This window comes from Trachurus trachurus (assembly GCF_905171665.1).
Source record: "Trachurus trachurus genome assembly, chromosome: 14".
Lineage (NCBI taxonomy): Eukaryota > Metazoa > Chordata > Actinopteri > Carangiformes > Carangidae > Trachurus > Trachurus trachurus.
This window is the reverse complement of record NC_139903.1, coordinates 13,399,834-13,425,227: the sequence shown is the minus strand read 5'-3', so window position 1 is coordinate 13,425,227 and position 25,394 is coordinate 13,399,834. Positions and strand designations below refer to the sequence as shown.

Sequence of the window (25,394 nt, the reverse complement as noted above, 5' to 3'; positions counted from 1 at the left end):
ATTGACAGAATTCTCTCTTCATTCTTCACAAATGTTAAATTGTTTGTTTCACAATAGATTCAAAATTAGTACAAAATTACATTGTTCTGTGAAACTTCCTTTTAAATCACTGGGACACATGTACACCTGCACAATGAAGTGTTTCCAAAATAAAAGTCTGACAGCTTTTTTCCAAGTAATATTTGAACCAATTTAAAGGTGAATTACCTGTTTTCACATCCTCCATTTATTTCACCCAGCAGCTGTCGCGCAGTTATAACACGTACACCCTGGTTTCCTAAGTGATGCGGCTCCTGAGGGAGAGCAGCTGATTGGCTCACTGAGCCGCAGAGCTTTATACCATCCGTGTGTGTGTGTGTTTTCGTTAATGATCCACCAATTAGTCACACAATGGTAACAGTCGTCTAAACATCTCATCACCTGTCTGTGCTGCAGGGGGAGGAAGTGGTTCACTGCCCTCGTGTTGTTGTTGTTTTTTTGGGAGGGGGGGATGCTGCTCTTTGCAGATGATGAACCTCCACCACCTTAAAGTGTATTTACAACAGTCTGCATGTGACTGCACTGAGTTTCTCACGTAGCTGCTTCAGTCGCCACAGTAACCACCCGCTGTGTGATGATGGACCAGTTAAGGGACCGTGGCAGACAATCCCAGTCGTCCCCCTGTCCCCTGACTATAATCTGTCATACGCTAACGCACCATAAACACTGAGGCTCCCACTGAACTATAAAAACTTTCCTCTCCTGCCACAGCGTCACTGCGTGAAAAGTCGACTCCAAACATGTTCAGCTCTTCAAGTCACATAGAAGAAGATAAAGAAGAAGAGGAAGGAGAAGAAGGAGAAGGAGTGTCTTTAATGTGAGTGTTGATCCACAGAGTCCGATCTGAAGATGACGGGCCAGGCGGCCGAGAGGGGCCGGTCGCCCCACAATCTGTCGGTGAAGACCACCCTGGAGGAGGAGATCGAGAGAGCCGAGAGTATCCTCAGCAGGTGAGGAAGGAGGGCGATGTTGTCATGTGTTATTATTATGCACTTTGAGAGAAGCTCATCTTGGTCCTTTTCTGAAATTGTTTTTACTTTGTTTCTCCCAGGGTGCCGTCTGTCTGTGATGACACGTGCTCGGAGCTACAGAGAGTTGCTGCTCTCGACCCCCACGGAGGAAACTCCAGAAATTCTTTTCAAAGGAATGGAGCTATCTCAAGGTAAAAAAAATAAATTAAAAAAACTGTGACTGCCTCCTTCATAAAAGTCTCAGAAACTGCCAGAGAAAGTGTTGTGTTATTGTGTTGCCTCTTGGATACAGAAAATACCACTGATGCTTTATTGTCACTGTTTCCCTAGAAGTTTCAAATCTTTTGGTCAAACTTTTTTCTTGGTGCCTTGATGAGAAAGATGTTGTGGGAAGGAAAAATATTGTCTACTTTGTTCTGTCGTTGTGTTAAACTTTTTCTTGATGACCTTTAAGATGCCTTTTTCCCAGAAGGTTGACAAAAAGTGCAATCATTTCATTAAAAAAAACCAAGGAAATTAGTCATGAATCAAGTGTTTTACAAGGTTCATAGCCTGAAAATCTCTGGAAAAGATACTTTTCATTTGTGTGATAAGGAATATGTAGAGATCCAAATATTTTACAGAAAAATACAAACAGAGAAAACTTCTAGATGTCAAGACAATCGTCCTTTTCTTGATGGATGTTTCACAGAGTTTGCCTAGATTCAATGGCAGAATGGACTGAACCAGTGAGAGGCCAAATATTATACAATATTTTCAATGAACCCGACTGTTTTAGTCAAAAATAAAACAAATCTCAGTCTCACAGTCATCTATTTCAGTTTCCTGATGGAAAAGAAATCAGTCATTTTTGTCATCATCCTTTTATTTGTCCCACTGCAGCTGGTGAATCCTCTTTCTGATGTGGTTGTACAGTAATTACATTTTTTTTTTTTTTTTTTTTTTTTAATTTTTGCTTTTAATAAGCAACTTCTACAAGCTGTTTTGACTAAGGCTCCAATTCACACATGATGTTTAATTTTTTTCCCCTTTGTGTGTGTCAGACTGGTGAGCCTGGTGGTGAGGCTGAGGGAATGGGCACACAGGAGTCTGATGGAGGAGGAGGAGCGGCCCGACTCCTTCCTGGAGCGTTTCCGTGGCCCCGAGCTGAGAACGGCCCCCAGCCGCACCAGCAACACACAACCAGACGCCAACGGCAACAATGCCAAAGGGACCTTGAAGTACGCCCGCCTACCACTCTGAACCATGACTATGCACTTTGATGAACACTACAGTACATTACACTGGATGATCATTTGTCTATACCACATGTTTTAAAAGTTAGAGCGTTGCTCATCAGTTCACAACTTCACAGCATGTGAAGGCTTAAGGTTTATAGAGGTCACAACAGAGCAGATCAGATGGGTGTTTAGAGCTTCAGGGCAAAAATTAGGCCTCAGAGGTCTGAGAAATTAAGCATTTTCTACATTCAGAGGTTTTGATTGAATTCTGTTTTAGTTTTAAGGTCATAGCTCATGTTGTTTTGTGTGTAAGCGCAGCATAATGTAAGCTGGTATAATACAGTGCAAGACAATATCAAACCCCCTTAGGAATTACCCCAAAATAAAAGTTGTTGAATAATATAATGGCATTTATTGCAGAAGTATTGCATTATATATTTGCAGTGATATGCACCACTTCACTGAAACATATTATGTCTCCACCTGCTTTCAGGAAAAAGTGGGATTTGTTTGTGGTGTCCCCATCCGACAATGCCTACTACCGGTGGTTATTTGTCATCGCCACAGCGGTGCTGTACAACCTGTTCCTCGTTGTCGCAAGGTAATAAGACCACAGTTGTTATCTGTTTGCCCTGCAGCCTCCAGAGACTGGTGATGGATGAAGTGAACGGACGCAGTGTCCATTTCTTCTGCAAGAGCAGTAAATCACTGTTCTGTTTTTATCCACAGGGCGTGCTTTGACAAGCTACAGGTGGGCAATTACATCTGCTGGCTGGTGTTGGACTACGTCTCTGACACTGTGTACATTATGGACACTTGTGTCCGACTTCGCACAGGTAACCTCTAAATATATGGCCCCTGGTATCAAGACACAATGCTGTGTCTCAAATGTGCAGACTGAGTGTTACTTTCAGTTTTTCTCATGGTTTATTTTACAATACCAACAAACATTTGAAGCACAATTACACCAAAGTGCAGAATGATTTATAACTGGTGAGATTTTCAGTCATCCAGGTCACATGATGTCTGACACAAGTCAGTACATAACACTAATTAAGGCAGGTGAGGTGAGTCTGAGCTTAAACTACTTCTGTCGCTTGGGTCTGTCATTACTGACAAATTATCATCTTGTTTGTCTATTTACACCCAGACACCATCAACTACTGGTATTTTGAGTGATGTTTCTGTCCACATGGTAATATTAAGTTGTAAGGTTCAAGTACTCCAGTTTTTTTGGTTATTAGAGATTTTCACTGAAGTGAGATGCCTGTTGCTGCTGGAAACAAGGTAAATGAGAATAGTGACTCGATTGAGAGCATTAAAAGGTCGTCCTTAGAAGGCCAGAGAGTAAACCCCTGTAATATTAATAATAATAACTTTATTTATATTGCACCTTTAAAAACACAAGTTTGCCAAGTGCTTGACAAAAACAACATACAGTATAGCAACCACAGAAGACTAGTAACAAACCAGTGCCATAAAACCATAGGAGATGGCCCATTCAAGCAATATAGCGACACAGGCAATACGAGAACCCAACAACAAATTGGGACCAGGAGGACTCAAATTAAAATGCAGGATGCAGTTAATTAGATAAAATAACTAAAAGGGGGGTATGCATGACAAAATGAGATAAGATGAGATATAATAAGATAAGAAAAGATGGGATAAGAGAGTGTAAAAATAAAACTGTACAATAAGGCAATAGTGAAGGGGTGTGACAGTGAGTCTAAAAGTAGAATGGGGAACACAACCACCTAAGAGAGTAAGGGTACATTAAGACAAGGAACAAAAATGATAGGAAACAATATGAAAACAATAGGAGGATGATAAAAAGAAGAAAGTCTGTCTATACAAGTCACACCTTTCATATAACCCTTTGTAAGCTGATCCATTGTGGATCCGATCTGACATCTCAATCTGTTTTTTCTCTCAGGGTTTCTGGAGCAGGGTTTGCTGGTGAAGGACCACGTCAAGCTTAGAGACAGCTACGTCCGTACGCTGCAGTTCAAGCTGGACGTGTTGTCCATCCTGCCTACTGACCTGATCTACATCTCCACTGGCATCCACACACCACAGGTCAGGTTCAACCGTCTGCTGCGCTTCCCACGCATGTTTGAATTCTTTGACCGCACCGAGACGCGCACCAACTACCCCAACATCTTTCGCATCTGCAACTTGGTGCTCTACATCCTGGTCATCATTCACTGGAACGCCTGCATCTACTACGCAATTTCTAAGTCTTTGGGATTTGGCTCGGACACTTGGGTTTTCCCAAACATCTCCAAACCTGAGTACTCCTCGTTGACCAGGAGTTACGTGTACTGTCTCTACTGGTCGACTCTAACACTTACCACCATTGGAGAGATGCCTGCACCTGTACGAGACGAAGAGTACCTGTTTGTGGTGTTCGACTTTCTCGTCGGGGTGCTGATCTTTGCCACAATCGTGGGAAACGTTGGCTCCATGATCGCCAACATGAACGCTACCCGTGCTGAGTTTCAAGCCCGGATCGATGCCATCAAACACTACATGCACTTCCGCAAAGTCAGCAGAGAACTGGAGACGAGGGTCATCAAATGGTTCGACTACCTCTGGACCAACAAGAAGGCGGTGGACGAGCAGGAGGTGTTGAAGAACCTACCAAACAAACTGCGGGCTGAGATCGCCATCAACGTCCACCTGGAGACCCTGAAGAAAGTGCGCATTTTTCAGGACTGTGAGGCGGGACTGCTGGTGGAGCTCGTGCTGAAACTACGACCACAGGTCTTCAGCCCGGGAGACTACATCTGCAGAAAGGGCGACATCGGTAAGGAGATGTACATCATCAAGGAGGGGAAGCTGGCTGTGGTGGCGGATGACGGGGTCACACAGTACGCTCTCCTCACCGCTGGCAGCTGCTTCGGGGAAATCAGCATTCTGAACATAAAAGGCAGTAAAATGGGAAACCGTCGGACAGCCAACATTCGCAGCTTGGGTTACTCTGATCTCTTCTGCCTCTCCAAGGACGACTTGATGGAGGCAGTTACTGAGTACCCAGATGCTAAGACCGTTCTAGAGGAGAGGGGGCGAGAGATCCTGATGAAGGAGGGTCTGTTGGACGAGAACGTAGAGAGCGGCGGGCTGCAGAAAGAAGACACAGAGGAGAAGGTGGAGAGGCTGGAGGCCTCTCTGGACACACTTCAGACTCGCTTTTCCCGTCTACTCAGTGAATACACACACACTCAGCAGCGGTTGAAGCAGCGCATCACTCTGCTGGAGCGGCTGCTGAATCACATGGACTGCGGCGCGGATGCAAACCAGGACATGGACGCATACGCAGACACGGTCAATGAAACAGACCCCATGTCTGTTGCCCATAGAGACGGCTCTCCACATTGTAATAATGTGCAAATGGAGGAGGGGAAGAGCCCAACAACAAAACATTAACAGTCCCTCTGAGGAGATCTGAGATTTCCTGAAGTACTTTGATTCAGACTCATTAAGAGAGTAGGAAAACCTCATCACATCCTTTTTAACTTCCTTTGAGACAAAGTTTTATCGGTTTAGTTGAGTGTAAAGAGGCATCTGTGAGTCAATAAACAAGAAAAGAAAGCTGACAACACTGCTGTGCTCATGCAGTCTTTGGCTTCTTAACTGTGCCAAAAGCAGGGAGTTGGGTGTGTTTAATTGGGTGTTTACTTCTCTAACGATGCTGTATCCAGATACACGTCGCAAAGAAAAGTTAAAGAAGAAATTTAAATGTCACTTTTTCAACAAAACAAAAAAAACAATCTGCAAATATTTCGGACCCTTACCTTAAAAGCTCCGAAAAGTGCAGGTTGTTAAGAGTTTTGGGGTCATTCGTAAACACCTCGTGTTTGGTTGCATCAGCAGAGGGATTCAGTTCTCTTGACATATATTGTCCTCGTGCTCTGAACACCTCGTCTCTTGCTGCCTCTCCTGGGAGAAACATCCGAGGAGAGATGGTAGAAGGTGATTTGCTGGGCTCACATACACAAACAATTATTTTCCAGTGTCCTCTTCTTCCAGGTTAGATCGGAGTCAGAGATCCTGAGATGATTATCATACCAAATGTTGCCGTATGTGGGACATTTGGTTCCACTTCCACTGAAAATTATTTTTAACTCTCATGGACCAGCTCACCTGAAAATTGCAGTTGTTTCTATTTTATTTTCGACTGTGTGATATTTTTATTTGCTTTTAAGTTTACTTTGCCAGTCTTTTATTAAAATCTGTTTGTCTTTGTTTACATTTACTTCCTCCCATCTCTATTACAAACTCAACTATGTGAATTCAGGGACTGGGGATTTTCCAGTTATTCAGCCCTGCACATTCCAGGATACAAGTGAACCACATGAGCAGTGATGATAAGCGCAGCTGGAACAATGCCTCTGCAGCAGAGCTGGCTATAATAAAGAGGCAAGAGGTAATGAGTGCATATCCCCTGCAGCCCCTGAAGGAGTGGGTGGGATAAAGTGTTAAAATCTCCAGTTACCTTCTGCAGACTGGTCAGACAAGCATGCATGTTTGTTAAGTCTCACTTTTGTACAAGATTAGAAAGGAATGACAGATTCAGTTCTTAATCTTGAGTCATATCTTTGAACTGTTTTGTCAGCAGCACATGAGAATTGTAATCTTGGCCTAAATAAACCTTAATATGAGATGAAAAGATGTGGCCCACATTTGAGTGAAAAGTTGAATGTTTTCAGATTCATGAGCATCATTACAATGTAATGTAGTACTGCATTTTCACGTAAGAGTCGGCCTAAAGAATAATTGAAATGCATTAGAAACTATGGCAGCAACAGCTCAGTTAGAGTGTTTCATAGATAATGACCATGTGACACAAAAAATTAGATTAAACAGGAATTTGTAGAATTTATGAGATGTATTTTTGATGTCAACAAGTGAAGTGTTTGACACAGTCCACTGAGATGTGGTAAGCAGCAGTAATGTCATGTATTTCCATGCACCAATCAGAGTATAGCAACATTTGAATCACTATCTGATGAAAGGTTTTTAAGCTGCGAACAACCCCACACAGTCCTGATGAAACAGATTAGTTGAGTTGTTGGGTGTCAGACTCATATAACCTTCCTTGTTGCATTTGTAGTCATGGACATTTAACATAGTAGATAAAAAGTTACAATTTGCAGACAAGTTTGGGGTCTATTGAAGTGCAAAGTTGTATATGGCCTACCAACATAGGGATTTAGAAATCAGTGTGCACTTCATGCAGCTGTTTGTCATGTTCAGTTCACTGAAGTGGACACACTGCTCCATCTGCACATACACTGTTGTCAACTCCATTCAGCTCACTGAACAGGTGCACTCGTCCCCACCCCCCTCAGCTCCAAGCAACCCCCCCCACCCCGTCAAACTTTTGCCACCATGTGTTGTGTGTGCAGGACAACTGGTGCACGGTGTCAATGGGGCCTTATGTGCATGAGTGGAGGAAATAACATGAACCCTATCAGAGCAGGACAGTGTTTACTGGAGTAAATGTGTACCAGTATGTACATCTGTTCGTAACATGTAGCACAAATATAATGTTTTTGTAAACATGGACCGAAAAAAACACATTACAAATGATATTTTCTTGAATATAACTATATTGTTTGTATGTTCAAAGAATAACAGCTTACAAACTGCATCTGAAAATCAAATTTGGAGAAATCATCCCCCGATCATAGGGATTCACACACCGCACAGAGTGAATGTATTTACTGTATTTACAAAGTGTGACAGCAAAGGTAGCCGCCTCCACAGTAAACACATCTGTTCATTTTTCTTTAATGTGTCAAGTTAGGACAAATATTTCAACAGAACGCATCACTGCTCAAGATACTGTAGGAGACCATATGATTTCTCCCGTAATAACTGTGATTGAATGTGAAGATATAGAGGAAAAAACGGTGCAGGGCTGCTCGTATGTATCGTGGAGGTGGAAGACCGCAACATGGCATCTGTGGTCTGTGCACTGATTGGCTGAAGAGTATCCACTGGGACAAATGTGCCAGCTAGCGCATTCGCATGTGCAGGCTGTGCTTGGGTCCGTCCACCCGCTCCAACTTCTCAAAGTGTTTCCTAGCATTACGGATATTGATGAGAGTGGCTGCAGATGCTAGAAAATAAAACATAATTTGTAATTATTATCATCTTTCTTTGGTTTTTGTTAACTATACACACACACACAAGGTGGACAATGGCTATTTTAACTACTTACGAATGGACGGGTCTGACATGATGACCATGACATATGTGTTGGAGGTGAAGACGTCAATGAAGGCCGCAAAGTTAGAGTTCCTCACTTCCATGCTTTGGAAAGAGGCTGCAAGTTTACTGTAATAAAAACATGAAAAAAAAAAAAGATTAAAATGCTTAACCCTTTATAGAGTCATTTCATTTATTTATTTATAAATGTTAGAATTATTATAATGTTAGAAGTTACCATACATTATTCTTCGGTGATAGAATTAAAAGAACAGTTATCAATACATAAAAATATGTGAAAAAAAATATAAAAATACTTTTCTAAAACTTAAGTACTTGGTTTAAACTTAAATAACTTTTTTATTTTATTAATCAAAGATAAGTTACTGTGTTGTGTGTCAGCAGCTTGAACTTACCTACAGCTGAGTTTGAACTGCTTAATAATGTTACTGATCTTCTCAAACCGGTGAGCGTCGCGCTGCTCTTTGCACTGATAGTGGGATATCACCTGCGTTCACAAAACACACCGTGTAAAAAATAACAAGAAATGACTATGATTTCTAGATCCACATGTTCTGCCCAGATGCTGTGGTGCCAGAGGAGGCAGCTGCTCTCACCAGGAAGGTGGCTCTCTCAAACAGAAGGACTTCATCTGCCTCGATGATCTGTGCAAAATTTCTCAGGTTTGTCTCGAGCTGCTGGACGTTGGGGATGAGCTGGTACACTATGCTGGACCAGGCCTGGAAACGAAGAATAGAAATGTCTTTTAGATTTATCAACTTCATCCACTTAGGATTCAATGTCCAGTCCGGCAGATTCCCAACCTTATACAGGGTTTCATCCCAGATCGATGTCCTGAAGCATGTGCAGGCCAAAGGTCTGGAGAGTCTCTTCAGATCTTCTTCGCGCTCTTTAAAGATCTATAAAAACAGTTCACACCTCCAGTCAGCTTAGTGGGTCACAGGAAACCAAGGACACAAATCATATGAAAACACAAATTAACTACACAGAACCTTGTCTATTAAAAATATAAATGATTAATAGGATAAAATCAACAATATTAAGTTTATATTTTACAGCCATGTGGAGAATTACGGTCTCTTTTCATATCGAGGCTTTTCTTTAATTTTCTATGCCGATTAAAATTCATTCTGGCTGCTAATGCTAAAATAATATTTCATATTTAAAACAACAACATGCGATCTGATGCATACATGATGTTGCAAGCAGCCTTAACAGCCATAATATTTTAGATGTAATATCACAGGATACTTGTATTGCTTATAGGGTCATTGATAAGTGACCACTTTGATTTTATGTTACTTACTATGTAAAATTACCTTTGTAAGCCTTCTAGAAAAAAAAAAAGGTAAAACATTCACATTATTACCATTTGTTTATTTCCTCAGTTATTTATCTATGTTCACTTTCTGAGGCATCATTTTAAGCTACAATTACTTAAACATACTGGCACCAGAAAGAGCACCACTTTCACCAAAGGAGGGCAGTAGTTACACTGTTTGTGGTGCAAGTGTGAACATGACATGAAAAAGAAAAACAACATCATGCAGGTAATAGAGGATCAGTATTATAGATTGATGGTGTGTAAACTGTTGGATATAAGCTCACCAAATCTCTCTGGTCTTCCTGCACCAGGTCCATTTTGTGGACCAGGCAGAACACTTTGGCATCAGGGGAGTTCTGCAGGATGGCCTCCAGACACGACTGGTAGTAATGCATGTCTTTCTCCAGCTCACGACTCTCGACGTCGAATACATAAATAAGAACCTCTACGTTTCTGAAAATGTTGTCCCTCTGGCTGGTGAAGTAGTTCTCCATGAACGTGTCTTGTCTGGTGTGTGGAGAGGAGCAAAGAGAAGTGTTTAACAGGAGTTTATTAGATGACATAAAACATATCACTTGTCTAATATGACAACAAATACGCAGAGTTGTTTACCCTCCACAGTCCCACAGGTTTAGGACCAGATTGCCAAGAAACCGCACATGGGAGTGCTCCACGTCAACTGCATTAAACATAAAATGACAAGATTTTTTTAGGGAGATCAAATAAATAAATAAAAAGCATCTTCAGATGGCAACTTTCTTTATAACTGGTGCACTTACTTGTAGCTCCAAGGCGGCGTGTGTCTCGAGCTATGTAGTTGGCAAAGATGATTGATCTCATACTGGTCTTTCCAGACCCACTTTTTCCCATCAGTAGCACCTGAAAGAACATGTGCAACAGATTAGACCAGGGGTGTCAAATGTACGGCCCGCGGGCCAAAACCAGCCCGCCAGAGGGTCCAATCCGGCCCTCAGGATGAATTTGCCAAGTGTGAAAATTACATAGATGACAGAAGAGGCATCATATTGTTGAAATCGCACATATTTTTTATCAAGAAATTTCAGGTTGTTCATGTTTTGTAAAAGGATAATTCATTAACTATGAACGTCTTAATAATGTACTAAAACAAAGGGGAAAATTCAACGCTCTTTTTTTTGTAATTCTCTTTTATTTATAGGTTATAATGCTATTATTTTACTGGCCCGGCCCATTTGAGATCAAATTGCTCTTTATGTGGCCCCTGAACTAAAATGAGTTTTACACTCCTGGATTGGACCATATTTATGAACCCAGACACCTGAGGTATTTTACTCGATTGGAAAATAGCTAAATGCTTTCAAAATTGCAGGATTGGATAGATGGGTGAAACAGTGCCAGCACCTCCAGATTATACTAAGGTGCAGCACATGATTTATTATTATACTTCACCACAGTTTATGATATAAATGCAAGACTGGCTGGCTGTGTATCACCTTTTTCTTCATGGCTGTGCTTGACATCCCCCCTCAGCAGACACGGTGTGGAGTATCTCTGTGAGCTGCAGGTCCGGTGACTTCAGTCTGTGTCTGCAGCAGCAGCTCTCCTCTCCCTCTGCTTCAGCTGCGGAGCAAAACACAAATATTTTTCACCTAGCTGCCACTTAGCTCTGGTGAAGCCGAAAGAAACCACATGTGACAGCGGAGGACGCGTTTAAAAAGCCCCAATTAATGGACAAGTGTAAATGTTTAGCTTCGTTGTTAAATTTGCGGGTACTAAATAATCCATAACCAGTTTTTAAATGTCAATTTAACTCTTTTCCCTGCTCCGGATAAACACCTAAGCTAATGCTAACGTAGCCACCACGACAGATACATGTCAACTAGCGGAGCCAGGCTACACAGGTTAGTTAGCTACCGAGCTGTCTAGGTTAAAAATACAGCGGTGTATCGTCGACTTACCGCGTTACTTTTATCCAAGCAGCTTCAGAGTCTGTTTTTGAATTAGTTTTAAAGAATATAGTTGTACACATTACTTAGGGGGAAGCAGGCAGTGAAGTCAGGATCAGCTGCTTCCTGTTTACGCCACAGTCACATGAGACGACCGCTGGGTTTTGTGCCCCGGGTTTTGTCTCGCAGCTCAGGTTGTTGTTGTTGTTTTCACCTCTTCACTGGCAGAGTAAATATTTATGTTAAGATTTAAACAATATGAGATAAATAAATAATAATGCGGGTGAGAGCAGTCGATAGCGTCGACGTCTTTTGTTTAAGAGATTTTTGAAAGCAGGATTGGAGCTGCCTGACAGACCGTACACAGGGAGCACACTCTGTCTCTTCCTCTTTTCAAACACAGATTTTAGTTTTTATAGATAATAATACATTTAGATTTAGAACTTTAAACTCCATGTTGTAAATATTTTTATGCAAAGTTGACCAACAGTGTGGGTTTGAGTCTTCACTGTCCTTTTCTCTCATAAACTGAAATGCATTAGTCTGTTAATAAAGCTCTTGCTGGTTCTTACTTTTTCAGACATAAATCCTTCCATGCTGTTGTTTGAATTATTCTTGTGATACATCTTGGTACAAAAAACAGGCTGAATAAGAAAAGGATTAACAACAACAGCAACAACAATACAGCACTTTATTTACATTAATTTAAAAGAAGCAGAAATGATACACCTTTGAAGGTAGTCATAACTTCTATTAACATAAGTCTCTCTCTTTTTTTGCTTTCAATTTATTTTGAAATAGTTGTCAAGACTACAGTAATGCATTTCACATAGTGGGGTCCATAAATAAACTGAAGTTAATGCAGTGCTACATTTCCTGACTGGGGCCACCAGAGGGTAGTGAACAGACATGTTTCCTTATAGAGTCACTCCTTCGTCAACAACATGTGACAATCGTGGTGGATGTATAAGGTTTCATAATACGTCTATGGTGTCAATCACGTGTCAGTTTACAGACTACCACACCATTGAAACCAGTTTTAAAATAAAATAATCTGTCTGCCCGACAGAACTGCTTTTAAATGTGGTGGATAAAACTATCAATACATTAAATATTGCAAGACTGTTGTGACAGAATATCTTTCTGTATTTTTCCAGCTGATGACTGAGTTGTGGGGTCTTACTGTGATCACTAGAGGGAGATAAATACATGATTTAACTATAAATTCAACATCAGCAAGGCCTCATTCACTGTAAAAGAAGTCAACAGACTTCTCATGCATCGATACAGGTAGATCACAGGTATGAAACATGGTATGAATGTGTCTTGGTGCATAGCAGGACGACATCCTCAGACTAAAAAGGGGGAAATCAAAGGCCTGTCCTTAATTAAGTAAATTCTGCATATTTATGCACAGACTCTTGAAATCATGAAACACTTGAATAACCAGATATGATAACAGCTTACTCGTAGCCCTGTAGTTCATGCAAATCTCTCAGTAAACATGATAAGAAAAGTCTGATGTTTTTCTTGCATAGAAAAGCACATTTAAAAGCCCACAGTGATGGATTAGCTCCGATTTCATCTGCATGCAGCGGAGCATTAAATTCAAAGGTTGTGTCGGAGTAAGGACTTCTCCTTGAAGGGAGTTATGATCATCAAGTTCGCAGCGGCAACACAGAGATTGAGAGAGAGGTAACGGTTGTCTCTTAAGCTATTGCCACTGGCAATGATGTGGTCAGAAATAAATCTCACACAAAGACAAGTAAAGAGCAAATTACATATTTAACAGTTTGAACCATATTTCTCAAGGGATGTGAATGGTCACTACTGACTGCACTTTAATGTCAGATGTTCGGGGGTCAATATGAACTTTCATCTCCTGTTCACCTCAGATTTTAAGTGCAAATCTGTTGCAACAGAAAAATACACAGCAATTTCTGCAATGGGTATACATAAGGTATACATTATGTGTTTTTCAAAATAGACATTTAACTACAGAAAGAGCAGAGATTTATGTCAAATTGCTGTCAATTAGAAATTAATTGAAAAGGCAAAGAGTTAAAAGTATTATAAAATTTTATTGTTTACTTTCTGTGTGTAATCTCCCAGCTGTAACCCATTTCCAAGCAATCAGTGAAAACACTTTAGATGACCAGACAAACACGTGGGCTAGTCACCCAGCCTTTGTCAGAAGTAAAATACAACATATCAACTCAAGAAGTCTATTCACCAGTATGGGAGGGAGGTCTTCACACTCTGAAACCAGGAAGAGAAAATGCATATACACTTTCTGCAATCATGCAAAAACTGAATTCTATCATCCAAAGCCTTAAGCCTAACCACCATAAGTACATTTATATATAATATACAAGATCGTAATTGGTTTAATCCAAATTATTTTAATGTGTGCCATTCTTAAGAATCCATCATTAACAATAAAGTTAAATTAGATCTTCTTTATTGGTAATTATGTATACTTAAAGAATACACACATCTTCCATACCCAGCACCTCTATTTATTTAAGGTGTCTTATTACTGAGGTTATTATCATCATCATCATCATCAACACAGAACCAACAAGGACCATGAGAAAACAAACAAAAAAAGACACAGTAGCTCCTCAAGAGGGACAGATAGATGTAAAGAAGAGAGATGTGATATAACTCAAAAAGGTGTTTGGGACTTATGTTCAGGTAGTGTACAGGTGTTTTTAGCGCACTGCAGATGTCCTTCACATTTGATCTCTGAGTTTGGCGAGTCTTGAAGAAAGTTCATCCTATGGACAAGAGAAAGCAAAGACAGGCATAAAAAGAAGGAAAAAAATGAACACAAGTCATCTGGAAAACACATTACATCAGGCTTTTGGCTAAATCTTTGTTTGACAAATACAGTTTTAAATCGCATTTCTGGAATCACAAAAACCTGTGTAAGTAATCATGTCCGTGTAGCAGTAACAGGAGTGAGGTTTTTATGTAATAAAAAGCTACTTAAGCTCAGGTGACTGGACTGTAAAACAAGGATATTGTGGAAAGATAGTGTACCTGCTCTGCAGAGGCAACGCTGGTACCCACAGATCCCGTCTGTCCCTGAGGGAGCTCCATGTTCAGGTCCAATCTAAAACAGGATACACACATCACAATTTAAAACAGACTCTTAGATAGACACACTAGATGCAGTGCTGTTGCTTACAATGTACCGACTAGTGCTTTCAGATTAATTGCAATGACAACTAGGCACTTCGATGTATACTGGCACTCTATGAATGCATTCGCCATGTTTCTACATTTAGTACCACATGTATTCAGTAAGTGCAAGGAGATCAGGTAAAAACCAAAAGACCATAGTCAATGCTTGTTATGGTGTTAGAGATAATGAGATAATGTATGTGAGCTAACATTATTTCAAAACCAATATTGAGACAAATTAAAAGCTTACCCTGCTTCATCTGCCATTTCATGCAGCAATCCCTCCACTTGGTTCTGAAAAACCCAGTCAACATTTTATACATTAGATATACAGTAAATGCGTTTGAGTTTAAATCAGCTTGCTAGATAACAAGAAAGATTATGAGAAGGGCAGAGAAATGTACCTGTGGTGTCGTGAGTGTTGTTGTGCTGCTCATGGTGTCCTCCATCTGGGCTGTCTGAACATCCAGAGTTTCAAACTGGTGTTCAAATTTGTCCATGAGAGCTGAAATCTGAAAAAGAGAGAATTGATGAATTGCTGAATGACTCAGAGACAAAAGATTATAACGTTTTTGTGTGAACGTTACACTACCTTTTCCAGATTCATACTCTTCAGGGTGGAATCCATGCCCTTCACCACTCCTGCCATAGATTTTGTGACCTGTAAAAAGAAATAAAGAAATGACAAAATCAAGCTCTCCAAAGTCTGAAATGCCAACCTACAGCCTGTAGGTGTAGGTGTAGGTTTTCTCAGCCTACAGTAGTTTGCAGTGACTCTGTTTTCAACGTACCTGGTTCATTGTAACTGCAGTTTGGACCCTTGCTGCCACTGCATCTACCCGAGCGCTCATCCTCAGGAAGTTCACAGACTGGTTCTTCTGTCTGATGGCGTTCTCTGCATGGATCCTGGCCACTTCCATGTTCCCCTTCTGGATGGCCTAGAGACCACAGAGACAAAATTAAGTGTGGGCATCAGTCTTGTGAAGTCTTGATGAGTGGATGTGTGAAAGTGCAACTTACTTTCTTGACTTTAACCTTCTCTGCTTTTTCCTCTTTGTCACATTTCTTGGAGTTTCTTTGTAGTTCTTTGGCAGCAAACTTTAAATTGAAGAGTTGTTCTGAAATGTGCAGTTAAAGAAAAAAAACATCCCAAACAAACAAACGACAAGGAACGTTGGGATGACCACTTCAATTACTTATAATATAGTTAAAATATGACTGTTCTGTGGGTTTGGCATGAGGGGATGGCAGTGGTTATCTTAGTCGTCTCAACTGAAATCCTGTAAGAAATGTGTTTGGTCAAGAGCAAGGAGTCCAACAATGACCATTTAGTAAGTTGTTTAAGCAGCATTTTAAAGTATTAAATTGCCTCAATGCTCTATCACTTCAGTTTACACTGTACTTGAGTGGTGTACCAACATATTCACAGGGTTACACCAATTCATGAGATGGCTACAGTATCTAATATCAGATCCAGGGGGCTGTTGGCAGTGATGCTGACCACATAAAGTGGATGAGGTGTGAGACCTGATGCACCCACATTAAATACAATTCCTCTGTCATGTCCCTATAAAATTCCATGTACCTGCTTTTATTTACATCTTGCCACGTCAGGCTGCTAAGCAACAGCTAATAAACATATTTTTATTCAATTAATATTTTTATTCTATCTTTATGTCAATAAAAAAATTACAGATTGTGAATCTGGAACAGAGAGCGCTGTTACCTCACGGTTAGACATCTCAATCGTTAAAAGAACAATTGAAGAATCTCTACAAATTTGCAATAAATTAAAATTAAACATTATTTGAACCTGGAGCTTTTTAGGCCCATTCAGTGTCAAGAAGTCTTGACCAGATGTCTAATAGTATATTCATAACTTAACAGCTTTTACAGTAGGGCAACAAATACACCATGCTGGCATTTCAGTGTATATATCAGCCTAAAAAAATATAAATGTGTAGACTCTTTTTTCTGTAATATAAAGACAAGAAAAAAGAAAATCTTTGAAAGAAATAATAATTTCAAAGTTGGCAAAATCTGTCAAGCTTTTGTTTGCAATTTAAAATAGCTGCAGACAGAGACACATCCACATGATGTAACTGTTATCATTAGAGTTTCCCTTTTAATCTTCAGTGATTAGCCTACTGTGAAACCTTAATAGTGTTGTGTTAAATCAAGGAGGGCCATGATACGGTTACCAGAAACGACACACAGGAGTAATCGCCTCCATTATGAAGAGTATTAAGTAACACCTGGTTTAAAGTGAACATTACCCTGTCTCTGTTGTTGGGTATTTCCAACCATTAGCTTCCCAGGCCCTGAACTCGACTCGGTCCTACTTATCGACGCCTGTGGTCGACCAGGAAGCGTCAATGTTACTCCAAAATACACCTTTTGTATCTTTGGGCTATATTTTAACTATTTATGGTCGCTTCAGTTGTCTGACACAAATAAATCTAAACCAGCACTGTCATAACCCACCGTGTTGTGGTCGCTCGCTGAGCCCTCGTATTGACATTACACCACAGTCTCGCCTCCTTTTCTCACCGCTCTTTTAAAAGGATACTCTCCAAGCTCGGCATCTTGAGGCGGCTCTTCGCGAAACCAAACGGTTACTCGGTAGAATCTAAACGGACAGAGGACAACAGATAGTTCACTAATGCCAAAACTTGTCCGTGAAACTTCAGCTTCCCTTCTCTCTCGGTGGTTGCGCTCTTCGCCTTTTCTCGCACTTCCTGGTGTCTTACCAAAATATGAACGACGTCATCGTCACGTGGTGGCGGTATTCCATTCGACGTCACGAGGAAGCTGCCCCACTCCCCCTCCCCCTCCCCCTCCCCTTCGCAAAATGTGAATGAAAAGAAGGAGAAGAGGGGGAAAAAGAACAACTAACCGTTAACGTTCAGGTTCAAACACGACAACGTCAACGTCTGTCATTCTTCCGCGTCCTCGGTGTTGTTTATATGTGAGTGAACACACACACAGTCTGATATTCATTAAAAAAAAACATGTTTTTGCGGCGGAGTGGTGGGCGGTGAAAGCGGCTGATTGATGATTAGATTTACGGTGTGTGGACCACGGCGGCGGGGAGAGAGAGGATGACTCACTCCGTCTGATGTGATGTTCACCCCGCAACAGCAAACCTCGGCAGTGCGGTGGCACGCCGGTAGTACGTATACATGATACAGGCATGACATTTCGGTGCGGCACACCAATAAAAAGTCAAACTTTATCAAAACTGTTCCGATGATAAACACAATTTTGCTTGTTTTAAAACTTGAGTGGTCGTCGCTTGGTAGTTTTTTTTTTTTTTTTTGACAAGAGCACGAGCGTCGTGATTTACCGTAAATTTCGTGACGCCTGATTGCCATGGAAACAGTGCTCCTGTGCTGAGAGGAAACTGTCCGCGTTAACTTCAACATCAACCTCTCCAACAGGGTCGGATTTAAACCTGTTGGGTACCTCACTGTTTATTTATTGTTTCTTCTTTTGCTGCTCTGGTTTTACTTTCCGTTTTTAATTTACCCACAAACCAGGTGAGTTTTTCTCTTGCTTTTTCTTTTTCTGTGCGACTGTTGTGTGTCATTCTGGCCAAACGCAGATAACCTTTCAGTTTTTTTTCTCTACCGTATATTATTAGACAGTTTCTTCCACAATATCAGCATGCTCATTTCCTCGGGCTGGTTATCAACTTGTGAGCTGCATTTATACTAGTAATACAAAATACAGATTCTTTGCTTATTTTGAACTAATTGTGGATTTAGTTAGTCTGCAACATTTTGAGTTCAGAGAACAACATACTGTATCTGGCTAATGGCTGTGGTGAAACACTGAATATCTAGAACAGTCTGTGCAAAATGTTGATGGCCATGGCAGCTTTTGAAAATGCCCATCAACATACATGTCTCCACATCACGACAATCTTTAGGCTGAATAAAACAGCGTGTAATGTGACCATGCAGGCGTATACTGATGAAACATTTGTTGAAAGTCACGACCCTAAACGCAACCTGAAGTGGTGCATTTAGTGTCGTTTTTTGCGCACAGGGAAAGAATCCAGGAGAGCCAGCGAGTGATGCTTCATTCAGTGGCTGTATGACTCATATAGTCTTATCTATAAAGAAGCCAAGAGGCAGGAGAGCAGTCCTGCTGCAGGACCGAGCTGATGTAACCCGTGAGATTCACTAGAGGCTGCTGTGGGCCACGCTTCCCTGTGTGCCCCCGAAATACTGTCATCCACTGACAGCATTTACACTGATGATGACCGCCAAATCCTATCACAGGCTCTGCAAGCAGCAGGCTGTGCACGTAGCTGCACTCTACACGACCAAGTGCTAGTACATCACTATACAGATAAAATCAACCAGCAACTATTACATACTATTATAAACTATTTATTACATGAAGCTATTTTCACTCTGGCTCTGTTTTTTTGGAGTTCATTTGAAAACAACAATACAGTTTTTGAAACAGTAACATTATCTTCTGTTATCATCCAAACTACTGTAGAAAATACTAAAATGCAACAAGGAACAAACATCACCTTTGGTTTTATACACAAAATAGATAATAATTCATAATGATGATGTTATTAAAATTTGGTGCATCCTCATCTTTTATTTCAAGCTTAACAAATTTGTATTGATTCACATAGAATAAAACATATTTGAGTAGCCTATTGTTATGATGGAGTAGCAGTGCAACCAGTGTCTAGATTATTTTAACAGAAGAAATGAGCACATTTGAATCCCCTTCCCCTTTTTAAAAAATGATAGGGTAGTGCTGACTAAAACATAAAGACAAAAAAGAAAAAAATATAATTCATCAGACTTTATTACTGATCCCTCATCCCTACTGTTTTATCTGAGTGTAAAGATCCTTTAACGCCTAGCAATAGGCCAAAATTGTGACATTTTCCTCAATAGTGAGTGAGTCAGCGAGCATTAATAATGACGTATACGCTTTTCCCTCTTATAAATACAATGTTGTCACATTATAACAGCAGGAATAAACACATCTTCAGTCAAATGCATGCTGTTTAATAGCAACATTAATCCAGTCAAGTGTAGAGCCACAGCATCATGTAGTTTGTCACAACAGGCTTCAATGCTCTTATTTTAGACAGAGAGTTCTCATACGCATAGATGCAGTAGGAACAGATATGTTCTTCTATCACCCTGGTTGTTCCTGTTTGTTGACAGCCAGTGAATAACACACAGGTGAGTCACCTGTAACCAGCATATGGGTGGATGATCATGGAAGAAATTCAACAAAATCCTGTTTGACAAATGATTAAAATAGCACGAGAAACAGTAATGACAAACACAGCCCTGCTGGAATGTATTGTCTCACTCTCAGCCAAAAAAAGTTCAAACCTCACAAAGCATTCTGGGAGGGCCTGTAAAGTCACCACGTTCATTTTATTCACAAGTCAACCAGCCACATAATACTAATTTATCTACTTCATTGGATTAGTTGAAGAAAGAATGTGTTATTATTGACTGTTACATTGTCATTGATCTGTGGAATATCAATTTTAAGAAACTAAATTAAGCTCACATTTTAATTTTCATGCTGTAATTATAAGTCCACCTTTAAATGGCATGTATTCGACATCACCATGTGTTATAATACTGATGCCACCTAGTGGTAGAACGCCAAACAAGTTGATCACAGAGACATCCTCAGTCTGTTGAACTCTCTTTGAGTATGTTGTTGCCCTTTATGGTTGATGTTGAATTTCAAATGTAGCCGATAAACAGTGTCACAGTTGAGGGCCAAATGAAGACGTCTTTGACAAAAGCCCTCAGCACAGGTATTCTGATTTGTCTGAATGTAATTGTGCTCTTGGGATTTCAGGATCAGACAAAAACAAAAGGCCAAATGCCAAGCCTTCAAGAGACTAGACTTTCAAGTAAACAAATGAGTGGAAAATACACTCAAGGATAAGGTTATAGAAAAGGGAAGATACAGAGAATGATACAATATGTAAATAAAAAAATGTGTTTTCTGTTAACATCACCATTTGCAAAGGGCGTCTTGAACAGAAGACAGAAAGGCAAGGCCTTCTTTCTTAGGCATTGATGAGAAAAGTTGTTATTTTAGATTACAACACTAGCCATAATGCAATACACATGTCAGACCTCTATTTCACAGGTAAGGATGATGGAGCTTCAAACGGAGAAGAGGTTCCACAACTTGACCCTTGAGCAAGTCCAAGCTCTGGACAAGGTCTTGACAGAGATAATCCCGATCCACGGACGAGGAAACTTTCCTACACTGCAGGTGAGAGCAAAAGACATCATTCGTGTGGTGAAGGATCGCCTGGTTGAAAGAGACATCCAGGTGAAAGATATACGCCTTAATGGTGCGACTGCCAGCCATGTCCTGGTGAGGGATAATGGCCTGGGCTATAGTGATTTAGACATCATTTTTGGAGTCGAGCTGCCCAGACAGGAGGACTTCCAGGTGATTAAGGAGGTGGTGCTGGGTAGCCTGCGAGACCTTCTCCCCTGTGGAGTTAACAGGCGGAAGATTACTTGCCTGACAATGAAGGAAGCATATGTGCAAAAGATGGTGAAAGTTTTCAATGAGCATGACAGATGGAGCCTTATCTCACTGTCTAACAACAGAGCTAAAACCGTGGGGCTCAGGTTTGTTAGTTCCCTTCGAAGACAGTTCGAGTTCAGCGTGGACTCGTTCCAGATAATATTAGACCGTATGCTAGAGTCCTACTGGGAGACTGAAAGGAAACAAGGAGGAAAGTTGGCGCTGAATGCTGGGAACATGGCTAAAAGAGACAATGTTGATGAAAACAAAAAGCAAGCGCAATCTAGCAAACCTCAAGATCCTGAAGAGGATAATGACAAAGACTCTGCAATGGCAACAGGTGGAGAAAGTCAGTGTCCAAATGAAGCAGATTCTGTGCTTGAGAAAGATCTTCCACATTCAAAGATTGAAGATGCCGATGGAGATCATGCGGCACAGCAGGTGTCAGAACCGGAGAGCAGTAACTTGCAGCAGGAGGAGGTGGATGGCATCGAGGATGTTCATTCAGAGGAGGACATTGTGTTTGAGCTTTGTGAAGAAACCGGAGAAGAGAAAGAACAGTTTCACGGAGCTTATTCTTTAGTTTCATCCCCTAAAACTTTATTTACAGAGGTCAGAGATCCGCTGATGTCACATGCATGTTTAAAGCTGCAGAGTAATGAAGAGCTTCATGAATCACAAGCTTCCCAGCCTGTGTCGATAACGCTTATGGAAAAGTCATCTCTACAGGAAATAGTTCATTGTGAGGAAATTGCTCAGTTTAAAGTAGACCCTGTAATCTGCAAGACTGAAAATACTTCAGACCGACAAGATTCACATCTTGAATTCTCCTTCCCCCCTCCAGCTAAGAAAACCTGCAGCACATCACAGGACATTGTGCCAGACTTTTGCCCCTCACCAAAATTACAAAGAAAAATGTCACGGAAGATGATCACTAAGCCTGAAAAATGGTCTTTACTAACTGATTTGTCAGATCTTACGACACAGTTGTTTCCACCCATAGAAATACCCAAACCACTTCAGCCAAAACCTCCTTCACTGGATAGTGCTCAAGCTCCTTGCTCAAATGTACCAGCCTCCAAGTCAGAGGACTTTGTGGGATCTGTGAGAGCATCTGTACCCTCAGACAGTCCAGCCAGTGCACTTCAGGATGGGACTGGTTCAAACAAAAGCGAAGAACAATCTGTTAAGCCAAAACACTCAAAGATGCCCCCTGACTCGGAGACTCAGAGCCACACACCTGTAGCAGTTACCACCACACAGCCTCAGGTGGACGAGCAAAAACCTGTTTTGACAGACTCAGTCCCGAACAGCTGTGGGTCAAGCTCCTGGATGGGAGCGGCAGGGGAGCCCACTATCACTGTGGAAGCAGAGTGCATGTACGGAGACTTTGAGCAGGCGATGCACCACCTCCGCCACCACCTCATTGCCACCCACAACCCGGAGGAGATACGAGGAGGGGGCCTGCTGAAATACAGCGACCTGTTGGTGAGGAACTTCAGGCCAGCCAGCGAGACAGAGATCAAGTCTCTGGAGCGGTACATGTGCTCCCGCTTTTTCATCGACTTCCCTGACGTGAGCGAGCAGCAGCGGAAGATCGAGGCCTACCTGCAGTGCCATTTCATTGGCAACGAGGAGGCGAGCAAGTACGACTACTTGATGACCCTTCGACGCGTCATAGACGAAAGCACGGTGTGTTTAATGGGACACGAGCGGAGACAGACGCTCAATATGATCACAGTGCTGGCTCTGAGGGTGCTGGGCGAGCAGAACGCCATCCCCAACACGGCCAACGTTACCTGCTTCTATCAGCCGGCTCCATACATGACGGAGCCCATTTACAGCAGCTACTTCATCACCCAGGCCCAGCCTCCACTCGTCTACCACCCCTACCCTCTACACGTCCACATGCAGACTGGCCTGGTGTAGCTGCAGTGACGTGCCCACAGGGAGGCGTGTAGGCTTTCAGCATGGTGCTCTGCAAGCAGAGGCACAAATGGAAGTTTTAACAACAACAAACAACCACTGGCATAGAAAGTGTTGTTTAATGCTTTGAAATCCCTCCTGCTTACGACATGAAAGCTCGTGAAAGGTCAGAACTGAAAGGGGTCTGGAGGCAAAGCTCGTTGTCACCCTTTCAAGATGAAGACTTTTGAAAAGGAAAGAAATGCTAGGAGCCCACTTTTTTCAAAGCTCAGAGAATTTCATTAAAGCAGAGGGACTTTGTTTACTGCCATTTCGGCCCAGTTTTGGCAGGACTCTGCACAGGTCACGGTCCCCTGTTGAGGAGAACATCGCAATGTTATAATTCTCTATAGCTCCAAGAAGAAACTATATAAAACATCATTTCTGAAACACCTGTTGGCGACAGAAATCTGTGTTTAGATCAAGTTTGAAAAATGATGAATTGTTAATGTTTCCGAGGGGTTTTAACCCCCCTGTGGCTGTTTTGTGAATCAGCATTCTCTGTAGAGTAAAATTCAGCACGTAGCTATACTTGTGTATTCACTGTATAGAAATAGGAAACCAGACATACATCACCTAACTTTGCTGTGATATTTCCATGCTGTCATAAGTTTTGCAGTGAGTGTAAACATCTGATTTTAAAGGGAGAATCAAGAGATGCCAGGTTCAGGTCTGTGTGAGACTGTCCTAAAACTTTTGTGATGGTGAAGAATGCTAAAGCATGTTTAAAAAAAGAAAGAATGAGAGATAGAGATATAAAAATATCAAGTCCATGTGAAAAGTGTTTTTCTGAACATGAAATATTAATGAAAAGAAATGTGAAAGTGTGGGAAATTATCTGGCAACATCTGCTATCATCAAGAACCCACCACTCATGATAAAAAAAAAAATCTGGTTAAGAAAGTATGTTTTAAGGGTCAAAATGATTATATAATGTAAAGAAAGGGTGAAACCCATAATATAATGACAGAAACCAGTGAACCACACTTCTCTTTTTACTCCTGTATATTCTCTTATTTCTCATCAGAGAAACATCACAAGGATTTGTGTCCTGGTGGCCATATGAAGAAAGCCTTGGCTGTTGTGTCATCAATTTTGAATAAACTGTGTTCACATGTTAATATGTTACATGGTGACAGTTGCTTGTTGTAGTGGACGTAGTGGATGTCAGTTCTGTCAGGATTTTGCCCGCCACCGTGTGCAAACGATGTTACTGCACATTTCAGTTATACGGAACAATCTACGAAGCAGGCGATAACTTATTGCACTTTGTTCCCTGTATGTTTGTTTGTTGTGTATTTGCATAGCTACAGTACATGTATTGACTTTTTTAAGCACAGGTTTGGATATGTGGGCTGCTCACACTAAATCTTGAGACTGAAGCACAATGTAAATGCACATAGCTGTTGTTGAGTAGATAAGGTGTTTCAGACATGCTTGTGAATCTCCAATTAAATATTGAGGACATCTAGATGCCGTGTGCGATATCATGTAGCTTTAAAGTGATGTATCTATCTTGAACCTCTGGGTATGTTGTGTGTCGTTAAGGAAATGTTTCACCAGTAGAGAATGTCAAATAATCCTGTTATGATGTAGTTGCTCAGATTGTTGTGTTATTGTGATAATAAATATAACACAACTGTGCTTTGTCTGGACTTCTCTCTTGCTGTTTTGAGTAACACTGCTACTGCAAAGCCAGCCATTTGTACATTTTTCATTCATTTATGGAGGATAAGCACATTTTCAATGATTTTACTTGATTGCATCTCCTAATCAAATGTTGTTTCCCCATCATACCAAGGCTTGGTATCAGGGCAACATTATTGTCATCAAAATACACAAACCTCTTTACAGATACCCTTTCAGTGGTCATAAATAAATCCCTTTTTTAAACATGTGCCCCAATATGATTAATGTTCTGTTGTTCTGTAATGTACTGTTTATTTCATTTTAAGTTTTCAAGTTATATTTT

The 25,394-nt window shown here is 41.0% G+C and overlaps 4 protein-coding genes across 4 annotated transcripts; 2 read left to right on the top strand and 2 right to left on the bottom strand.

The window, feature by feature from the left end:
- Window positions 1-888: 888 nt before the first annotated feature.
- Window positions 889-5,659, top strand: LOC310997361 (cyclic nucleotide-gated cation channel-like; the record flags this gene model as incomplete). The annotated part of the gene is made up of 6 exons (XM_083987036.1): window positions 889-989; window positions 1,091-1,201; window positions 2,054-2,230; window positions 2,724-2,831; window positions 2,960-3,066; window positions 4,167-5,659. The coding sequence occupies 6 exons, from the start codon at window positions 889-891 to the stop codon at window positions 5,657-5,659; spliced, it is 2,097 nt and encodes a 698-aa protein (XP_083843162.1).
- A 2,154-nt stretch (window positions 5,660-7,813) lies between these two features.
- Window positions 7,814-11,866, bottom strand: rraga (Ras-related GTP binding A). The gene is made up of 10 exons (XM_083986226.1): window positions 11,729-11,866; window positions 11,264-11,390; window positions 10,571-10,670; window positions 10,404-10,470; window positions 10,076-10,298; window positions 9,271-9,366; window positions 9,064-9,186; window positions 8,863-8,954; window positions 8,460-8,575; window positions 7,814-8,357 (listed from the first exon to the last, which is right to left on the bottom strand). Exons 2-10 carry the CDS (start codon window positions 11,288-11,290, stop codon window positions 8,254-8,256), a joined length of 948 nt encoding a protein of 315 aa, XP_083842352.1. The 5' UTR covers window positions 11,291-11,390; window positions 11,729-11,866; the 3' UTR covers window positions 7,814-8,253.
- Window positions 11,867-13,777: 1,911 nt separating this feature from the next.
- On the bottom strand, window positions 13,778-17,661 carry LOC310996867 (charged multivesicular body protein 1b). The gene is made up of 8 exons (XM_083986369.1): window positions 17,475-17,661; window positions 15,926-16,023; window positions 15,697-15,843; window positions 15,498-15,566; window positions 15,310-15,417; window positions 15,156-15,199; window positions 14,762-14,834; window positions 13,778-14,496 (listed from the first exon to the last, which is right to left on the bottom strand). Exons 1-8 carry the CDS (start codon window positions 17,488-17,490, stop codon window positions 14,452-14,454), a joined length of 600 nt encoding a protein of 199 aa, XP_083842495.1. The 5' UTR covers window positions 17,491-17,661; the 3' UTR covers window positions 13,778-14,451.
- Window positions 17,662-21,070: 3,409 nt separating this feature from the next.
- On the top strand, window positions 21,071-23,386 carry LOC310997360 (terminal nucleotidyltransferase 5C-like; the record flags this gene model as incomplete). Its single annotated transcript, XM_083987035.1, has 2 exons — window positions 21,071-21,626; window positions 22,755-23,386. 2 exons carry the CDS (start codon window positions 21,071-21,073, stop codon window positions 23,384-23,386), a joined length of 1,188 nt encoding a protein of 395 aa, XP_083843161.1.
- Window positions 23,387-25,394: the final 2,008 nt, after the last annotated feature.

Excerpts from the sequence above, each read along its gene's own strand:
- rraga (XM_083986226.1), bottom strand. The coding sequence starts at position 11,290 with ATGTCAAGCACAGCCATGAAGAAAAAG. Across the intron at positions 8,955-9,063 it reads TTGAGAGAGCCACCTTCCTG|GTGATATCCCACTATCAGTG; the intron begins GTGAGAGCAGCT and ends TTGTGAACGCAG. Across the intron at positions 8,358-8,459 it reads CATGTCAGACCCGTCCATTC|CATCTGCAGCCACTCTCATC; the intron begins GTAAGTAGTTAA and ends TTTATTTTCTAG.
- LOC310996867 (XM_083986369.1), bottom strand. Across the intron at positions 15,844-15,925 it reads AGAAGGTTAAAGTCAAGAAA|GCCATCCAGAAGGGGAACAT; the intron begins GTAAGTTGCACT and ends TGTGGTCTCTAG. Across the intron at positions 15,200-15,309 it reads CAACACTCACGACACCACAG|AACCAAGTGGAGGGATTGCT; the intron begins GTACATTTCTCT and ends TGGGTTTTTCAG.